The 10,000-nt window shown below is 36.6% G+C and overlaps 1 protein-coding gene across 1 annotated transcript in view; it reads right to left on the reverse strand.

Annotated features, from left to right (window-relative positions):
* Positions 1-10,000, reverse strand: part of LOC137646437 (sortilin-related receptor-like) — a 248,303-nt gene that overhangs the window by 63,314 nt on the left and 174,989 nt on the right. Inside the window, exon 12 of the mRNA XM_068379537.1 lies at positions 6,622-6,816. Within this exon, the coding sequence (XP_068235638.1) occupies positions 6,622-6,816 (195 nt within the window). The remainder of the gene's footprint in view (positions 1-6,621; positions 6,817-10,000) is intronic.

Genomic DNA, 10,000 nt, shown 5'->3' on the forward strand with positions numbered 1-10,000 from the left:
GATAGCTTCTTTAAAAAAACTACGAAGCGAACTCGCGATGAAGAGGAAGGAAGTGGTTCAAAGAAAACGGCAAAGAGTGAAGAGAAAAAAATTCAATCAATTTTAAGTGTAGAGAGTGAAAGTGATTAAAATTAATCATCAAAAAAGAAAAAAAGAAAATGTAAAAAAAAATAAAAAATATAAAAATAAAAACAAATAAATAAGCTAAGTTAGGTTAGAGTTCACTTAGTGTAAGTTAGAATAAGTTACGGTAGTGTACGTTTATCGTAGTCACCCTCTCTACCTCCTCGCCGCCCGTCCATCTACTCTCTGCATAGCAAGACCGACACCTGCGCTGGACTTTCTAAGGTAGACACTAAAAACCCGTTTCTTATTTATTATTGCTTGATAATTATTCTTTTTTACATGTCTATTATCTAATTTAGAGTGCATATTGTAATGTGTAATTATGTGTAATAATTTATTAAGGAGTTATCATAGGTTTTTGGGCTCAACCACGGATTAATCCTATTTCAATGTATTCTTATGGGAAAATTCGTTTCTACATCCGAAGTCGGTTGTGGAACGGATTAAATTCGTATGTAGAGGTACCACTGTATATATATATATATATATATATATATATATATATATATATATATATATATATATATATATATATATATATATACACATGATTACTAGGCCATTGCATTCGGCTTCGACCCCCCATTTTTCTATAGAATACCTGAAATAAGATGAAAACATACATACACACACACATCACCAACCCTCTGAAAATGTGAAAATAACCAGAAAAAACTTGCAATGAAGGGTGGAAGCCGTAGTAACCATGTTGAGACAACGGAAATCGCTTTGATCTCCAACACCTCTAAGATTTGCGGTCATAATTTTGGGCGTTACACTACCATCATTCACGGAATTTTTTATTTGTACACTGATCCTACTTGACCTTTAGGCATTTTACCCAACAAACGCCTTCACACATATAAAAAGGAATATTCTAAAAAGTTATAAAGCACTATCACTTAATAGAATAGGCTGTAAAAGCACAAAATTGACGGATAACGCACAAAAGACAACGTTCTCCAACAAAGGCAAGGGTTGAACTAACTACTTTGTCGCTGACTCGCTGCCCCTACCCCGTCGCTGATTCGCCGTTCCTAGCTTTCCCATCCACCTGGGTATTCGAATCTAAAGATTTTTGCCGGGAACAAGGATATCGGCGAGAAATATGAAAATATACTGAAAGTTTCAGCAAAATAGGAAAAATATATATAAAAATAATTATGCTAAGCATAAAAAATGTGTGGCAACTGAAATCACCAGCTCTGAGACCTTTTTTCCTAGCTTTCCCATCCACTCGGGTATTCGAATCTAAATAAGATTTTTGCCGGGTACAAGGATATCGGCGAGAAATATGAAAATATACTGAAAGTTTCAGCAAAATAGGAAAAAAATATATATAAAAATAATTATGCTAAGCATAAAAAATGCGTGGCAACTGAAATCACCAGCTCTGAGACCTTTAAATCGCAAGACACTGAGATTTAAAGTTCATTACGCTCTATCCAGGGCACGCATACAACTCAAGACCCCCATGTTACCAAATATGTAAAAACACCGTTACCATGGCAATGGAACCATTTTACGTAATTATTCGTAAAAATGGCTATGAAACCTAAATCTAATGTACATGAAATAGCTGATTCCTATACATAAAATTTAAAGGTCCTTCATGACCCCTGTAGGGACCAAGGAAACTTTTTATTCATATTCAGAGTAGACAAGATGTCGAAGGAACACCCAAAAACTAGTCCTGCACCAGTAACGATGCCCATTTTTCGTAAAATTTGTATAAATGGCTCTGAAACCCAAAAATAATACAAAGAAAATCAGCTGATTCATAACAGAAAGTTTAAAGGTCCATCTTGACCTCTGTGAGGCCCGGGGCAACGTATAACAATGAAAACATAGTGTTACCAGGGCAACGGAACAATTTTACGTATTTATTCGTAAAAATGGCTATGAAACCTAAACCCAATGCACATGAAATGTCAGCTGATTCCTTTACATAAAATTTAAAGGTCATTCATGACCCCTGTGGGCCTCAGAGAACTTTTTATTCATATTACATTGATGACAAGATGTCGAAGGGACAACGAAACAATACTCACGCACTGGTAACAGTGCCCTATTTTCGTAATATTTGTGTAAATGGCTATGAAACCTAAACATACTGCACAGGAAATATCATCTGATTCTTTAAAGAAAATTCAAAGGTCCATCTTGACCCTTGTGGGGCCCAGAGAAACTTTTTATTCATGTTACATTGATGACAATACATTGAAGGAACAACATCACAACAGTCAAGCGTTGTATTTCAAATACAAGGCCTGCAAAGACCTGTTATCTACGCATAAGTATAGAAAACGTACCCGTACGTCCATGGGGGTAAAGGGATGGGTTATTAGGTACGTACCCGTATGTCCTTTTGGGGGTAAAAGGGTTAAAAATGATTGACGATGCATGGCAGGGTGTCACAGGATGAACTCTTAATACAGCGTGGAAGAAATTGTGGCCAGCTTCCGTCGCTGAGAGGGACTTTGAAGGGTTCGATACGACAGACCTTGACGACACCGAACCTATTGTGATGGATGAAATCGTGTCTCTTGGAAAGTTCATGGGGCTGGAGGTAGATGAGGCAGACGTGAACGACCTTGTTGAGGAGCATCAGGAAGAGCTCACGACACAGGAATTGATAGAGCTCCAAAAGATGCAACATTCGGAGGTGTTGCAGGAGTTCAGTAGCGAGGAGGAGGTGGAGGACAAGGGCCGCTTTTCTACGGCAGAAATCAAAGACATGTTAGCGAAGTGGCAGTTTTCAAATTTTATGGAAAAGAGCCACCCGGACAAGTTGGCGAGTGGTCGTGCGTTAGCCTATGGTGACGACACTTGTGTGCGTCATTTTCGCAACATTTTGAAGGGGAGACAAAAGCAAACATCCCTAGATAGGTTCCTTTTAAAAAGTCCGTCAAAAAGTGCAGGTGAAAGCGAGGCAAAAAGAGCCTAGCCAGAAGAAGAAAAGTATAAAAATGAAAATTAAAAAATTAGAATTAAGTTTAATGTAACGTACAGTGAGTTAATTTCATTCAGGTTAAATTCAAAGTTGCTAATTTCATTTTAAGTTAAATTTAAAGTTAAGGTTATGTTATGTAGTATTACAAAAGTGTTGTGTACCGAATGTGGTATCGTCAAGTCTCGTTAGCCGCTACCGTCTATCTCGAAGGTAAGAACTCCATAATAATGTTACATTTCATTGAGCATCATAACCAGTTCACAGCCATTTGTTATTTTTTAGCGTAGAATGTTGATTGCAACAATTAAAAACCTGTTTTTCCACTTTAAATATACTTTTTTGGTTTTTTTTTCAGATGGTGGGAACAGATTTATTTTTTTTAGCTATTTTATATGGGAAAAATTCATCTGATATACGAGCTTGGTCCTGGAACGATTTAAACTCGTATCTCAAGGTATTACTGTAGCTCCGAAGGCTCCGTACTCCAGAAGCATACTCCCTTAGGAACCAAGCCAGAGGAGCAGGCACACGAGTAGTGATAGCAGACGCACTCCATGAGCGGATGGAAGAAGCAAAGATCTCATCCTCCACATCTCCTCTTCAATGCAAACGCCCGTTACCGCATAAGAGACCATGGCCTAAACTAGACACATTAGGATGATTGCAAACACTCATGCCCCTTGCAAGAAACACTGCTAGATTGTGGATCTGCACCAGTTTTGACAAAACCAACTGTAAAGTCCATCCTTTCTTGCATGAGCGAATCTCTTGCTTAATGATCAAAGTAATCAACAGCCAGCATTCACGTCTTAAAGAAAAAATATGAAAATCACAGTAATGGACCTGCTACGATACGCCAAGGGAATGCCGAAAATGAACTTTCAAAAATAAAATTTTGTGCACACTCCTAGTAATTGCTTAAACAACCAGGGAAGATATCTCTATGTAGTAATAAGCAAATAATTTGGAGTAGGTCTAATCAGTAGCCAGCGACTTAAGAGACGGAGAATGGCGTGTCCTTTGCCACTTGCCACTAGAATACTGATTTCTTTACTAAGTACATGTGTTTATTGAAGGAAAGCAGATGGGAAAATTTTCAATTTTAAAATTTTATGGGTAAAGTTTGATTAAGCCAAGCTTCTGGAGAAATAATATGAACACCAGGGGAGGTTTAAATAAATAAGAAATTTTATTAAAATTCAGATTTTCCATTAATTTTGTTAGAATAAGGCAAATGCATCTTCAAATGCAAGACACATACAAGTACTCTTACAAATTTAATGAAGCATATTATTTAGAGATTTCCTTATTTCCTTGGGTTTTCTCACTTGATTTCCTTTGCATTTCTTTGCTTACCATTTAGAACACACTAAAATTTCTAATTTGCTGATTTCACTAATTAGGCCTCTACCGGTCAGACAAATACATCAGCCTTTCCCTTTTATTCTTATTTTGGTGTGCATCTATCAGCTATGCTAACAAAGTGAAAGAAATTACTCATAAAAAGACAAATGTCTAGTGGTTTTTTATACACAATTTACCAATTTGAAAGAAAAACTTCATGAAGCAAGAGGGAGACATAATATCCATGGTCATCATCTCCTATGCCTATTGACGCAAAGGGCCTCGGTTAGATTTTGCCAGTCATCTCTATTTTGAGCTTTTAATTCAATACTTCTCCATTCATCTCCTACTTTGCACTTCATAGTCCTCAGCCATGTAGATCTGGGTCTTCCAACTTGTGGAACCCACCTGAACGTTTGGTGAGATCTCTTAGGGAGTGGAAAGAGCATGCCCAAACCATCTCCATATACCCCTCATTATGATCTCATCCACATATGGCACTCGAGTTATCTCTCAAATAGTTTCATTCTTAGTCCTGTCCTGCCATTCAACTTCCAATATCCTTCTGAGGGCTTTGTTTTCAAATGTACTAAATATATTGGAGATTGTTTCATTGTCATACCATGACTCACGTCCATACAGTAGCAGCGATCTCACTAAACTGATATATAGTCTGATTTTTATATGTAATTTCAGGCAATTTCAGTCCCAAATTTTACTCAACCTAGCCATTATCTGATTTGCTTTTTTTTTTTAATTTTTCCCTAAATTCTAATTCTAAAGACTCTGTATTGGAGATCATAGTTCCTAAATACTTGAATGATTCTACCTCATTAATCCTTTCTACTTCCAATGATATTTCATTTTCCATTGCATACTCCTTTCTCATCATCTGTCTTTCTTCTATTTATCTACAGCCCAACATCATTTGATATTTCAAGCATTGCAAATCCTGTGGTGTTCTGCTAACAAGGACAGCATCATCAGCATACTCTAGGTTTGCTAAATTCCTATCACCAATCCAGTCCAATCCTTCTCCATCTCTGACTGTTCTATACATTACAAAATCCATGAGGAGGATAAACAACATAGGTGACAACACATTCCCTTGGAGTACTCCACTGTTTACTATAAATTCATTTGATACGACTCCATTAACATTAACTTTGCACTCGCTATGCTCATGGGGAAACTTAGTCAAATTTACATATTCAAGAGGAATTCCATAATAACGCAGGACTCTCCATAAAATTGGCTGGTGCACACAATCAGAGGCTTTTTCACAGTCCATGAATTCCATCAAAAGGAGATTTCTATATTCTACTTATTGCTGTACAACAAGTCTCAAAAATATCCATGGCACTGAAATAAAATATGTAATCAAATCTTAACATAAATGGGTTCAGTAACAGACACACCATCTAATTTTTAACCTCCAAATAATTTCCCCATATAAATAGAAGTTTTATCAACCCTTTGAGTGCCATTCGAGGTACAACCCATATTTCTACTGCCTTCGGCACTACTGGATAAGTCTAGTAATTAACAGTATTTTTCTCTATTTTATTATTTACCCATATGGAAAATTTTCAAAATAATTAACATTTCTAAATCAATATCAAGAAAATTTATTCTGCTATATGATAGCATATGTTGTCAAGTTCAATTTTTTATAGTTTGTCCAAAAATGAGTTAGGTAATATGTCCAATAAAGGGTCTAGAGCTGGAGCACCAAATTATTTGAGGGCGTTGGCATTCAAGGGGTTAAGCATATTAGACTTGAGAGAAAAGACATTATAGTACTCATCGATATAACACACCAAATTGAGGAAACCAATCTCAGTAATATAATACTGAATACAAAACAGTGCTTTGATGGAAAAGACAAAAAGCCATTATTACACAAGAAATTAAAAATTCACTTTGGTAATACTGTCTCAACTTACTTTCCCATATATACCTGTGTATTATCATCCCTAATTTTTAAACTTTATGCCCTCTGTAATAACTTATTTTGTCTTTTCAGCTAAGGTACATTCACTTGTATATAAATATGAATACTCTCCTGTGTTCTGTTTTACACAGCAACTGAATTCAATGAATACCAAAGATAATACTTTATAGAATTCCCATGCCAAACCCAAAAACGTTAAGAGCTGTTATAGTGCAAACATTTTTTTTTTATCCCAATATCATACCTGTACAGTTTCCACTGGGCCAATACCAATAGGTCCTCCAACCATGATGCCAATTTTGTAGGTTTCACAAGCTTCAAGTCCTCTTATGACGTAAGATGTATTAGTAGTTGCCCCTACATTCAGCGAGTCTTCATTTAGATTATGCTTCAGTTCACTGTCACTCTTGCCCCAAACAATACGATATTCCCAATGAACCTAAAAATGGTTATTGTTCATTAGTACTAGATAAATTTTCAAGCATTTCAAGCTTAATCAAAAGAGACTGAAGACAGTTACTTACACAAGAATTCCTATAATCTAACTGGGTTTCAAGTCACAAACTAAGGCATGGGATGTTAAGCTCCAGATTATTTTGTACATATAAACACACATGTAATTAAATGCACAATAAAATGAAACTTCCCAAAGTTAAAAAATAGGGGTTTAGATGGAAAATCTTTAATTTTGGGGTGCTGTGTGGTCCCTTTTAAGAATAGAACAGGGAATCCAGTATGACACTATATACCAAAAAATACTGTCTTCCCTGCCCCACGACTAGTGTATCAACACACAAAGAAAGGCCTAAGTGAGTATAAGAGTCATCCACAGGGTCAGGGTCTATTAAACTCATCACAGAACCTCCAGTGCTGAATTCGCTTCACATGTCAAAGGGGGCAGGAAGGCCTTGGAGATCATACAGCATCTCCTCAAAATTTCTTTTTTCTTAATTAAATCACTTATTTAAATATTCACCTGCCATTAATATTGCTTCTTCCTAAAGCTATAATAATGTTGACATCTATTCTTCGACTAAAAAATTCTTGTTTCCTTTCCTTGAAATAATCCTGCCCCTCTAGCATAGTATTGAAATCATATGGCAAGGTACAAGAATACTACCACATGAGTAAATCATACCCTTTGCCTTTCAGCCTTGAAGTCAAAACCAGTTCAACAGACTCTTGATATCACTATTCAGGGGAGAGTTGGGAGTGGGACACGTGTATAAACAACACTCAAGTACAGATAGTAGTAATTATATTATCATTAACATCTTTTGGTACTTGTATCATTGACTTCATATTGACATGGAAGTGGGATAGTGAAAGAAAGACTTAGGAAATCTAAAACCTTAGCCTAATTATGCACTTTAAATTACTAGAGAGAGTCAACTTTATATAAGTTTAATGGCCATGCTACAATACACCAAAACAGAAAACTTAAAAAAAGAGAATGTGTATCCAGATTGAAAATAAGTAAAATAAACACCCCTAAGGTGGTAAAACTTGAAAAAAATCTCAAAGAACTTAACACTTGAACATTCCTTCCGGAAAATCAACACTGAACTTTCAAAACTAAACATTCCTATATTACCCATCACCCTGAAATTTTATGTAGAAATATAGAGCAGTGCTATAATTTAAACACGAGTTTATGAAGTTTTCATTAAAAATAAAAACTCAAATTACATCATCCACAGAAACCAATTCTTGTAAACAAATCAGACTTCTTTAAAATAATATTGAGAAAAAACAGACTGAGCAGCTACAAAACATCTATCCCAAGAATGATTTCAACGGAGATTAAGAGTAGCAGATATGTTTCTAATATCATGAATTTAAAATTTCAGGGCCTTTATTAGGCTTGGATCCAATTCTCAGTGGCTCTTTCACTAAACTCTAACAAGAAATGAGTGCATTCTTGGAAAGAGAATGGCTTGTAATCTTACCCATACAACAAATTAGGAACCTTTCCCCTAATGTTTTAATTTTTACTGATAATGTAGTGTATATTACTGTAATACAGTATACTACTGTCACTACACCATAAATGTGTGTGTGGGTACCAGAATGTTTAAAATATGTATATTCATACTTATATATATATATATATATATATATATATATATATATATATATATATATATATATATATATATATATATATATAAATATACATATTACTTAAATCTACAGCATTTAATTGTAAAACTTTAATATTAAACTCTATCTCTCTCTCATGCAATACGTATTATGGTGTTCTACACTCACCAATGACAGTAGTATATTGAGACTTAACTCCAGTAATGGCACTGACAATGACGACGATGACAATGACAGCCCTGTGCAGTTCGATGAATGATGATGATAATGGTGTTACTGCACAGGAATAAGGAGGCCTTTAAATCAGTTTGGGAATTGCTTCATCGTCAGATATTGGCACTGGATCGTCAATATTTGCTTTTAGAGAAGCGAAGAGGTTGGTGGTGGCAGAGCAGAGGCTCCCATTCCACACATGGAGGCTTCAGGTTCACCCAGAGGCTCTGCTAGTGTAGCTGGGGTTTTTATCTTGGAGAAGAACATGGTGATTGGGTAGTTGCTGTCTTTTTCTTTATTTCTTTTTTTTTTTGCTGCAAAATGTCCATGCACAAGGACATAACCCCATCAACACAGTTGCTAAACTGGACAGCTCGAACCATATTATCGTCGATGTCTTGTGCAAATCCTTGCATTTCCCTTGCCCTGTTGCACAACTGTTGCAAGGTCTCCAAGGTAAGGCCACACTCTTCCATTTCTCTGTCTTACTCTTCTTCCGTTGCTGACTTCGTCATCTCAAGAAGGTCTTAATCTGTCAGTGAGTTCGAGTGGGCATCTATAAGTCCGCTGATGTTTTCTTCCGTCATGTTGATGAATCTTTCACCCCTGGTAATGCGAGCCAGCCTCACAGCCTTCTCCAGCCTCGAGTGACGAACTTCATGAAGAGAAAAGCCTTTATTGTCATGCACCACATTAGACCATAATTTCTTCCAGTAAGAATTTATGGTCTCAGTTTTCATGTCCTTCAATGCTTGCTGGATATTAGTCAATCATGACACAATGTCGTAGTTTCACTAGTTTTTTTTTCAAGGTGAATCCTTCGTTGTTGTCACCTACCGCGATAAGGATCTCCAACGTGGAACGAGTGTAGAGTGCCTTAAAGGCGCGAATGACACCTTGATCTATCGGCTGAATTAGAGATGTGGTGTTAGGGGGCAGAAACTCGATCTGAACCCCATCATATTGCAGGCCTGTTGCATGGTCTCCTGCACAGTCCATCAAGAGAAGAACCTGAAAAGGGAGGCCTTCTGAGCCAAATACAGCTTCACCAGGGGAATGAAGCATTGGAGGAGGATCTATCCGAGGGTTGGGGCTTTCATTATCCAGGCCTTAGATAATGAGGAGTAGAGTAGAGTCTTATTTTTATTTTTAAGGCCTGTCTCGTCCATGTTAAAAACTTGCTCAGGGAGGTAGCTTCCATCACTGATGAGCTTAGGTAATTCCTCCGCCATGTAATGACGAGCAGCATCAGTGTTAGCAGAGGAAGGCTCACCATACAAAGGCACTTTTGAGGCCGTATCTCTTTT

The sequence above is a fragment of the Palaemon carinicauda genome, chromosome 9, assembly GCF_036898095.1.
Source record: "Palaemon carinicauda isolate YSFRI2023 chromosome 9, ASM3689809v2, whole genome shotgun sequence".
NCBI lineage: Eukaryota > Metazoa > Arthropoda > Malacostraca > Decapoda > Palaemonidae > Palaemon > Palaemon carinicauda.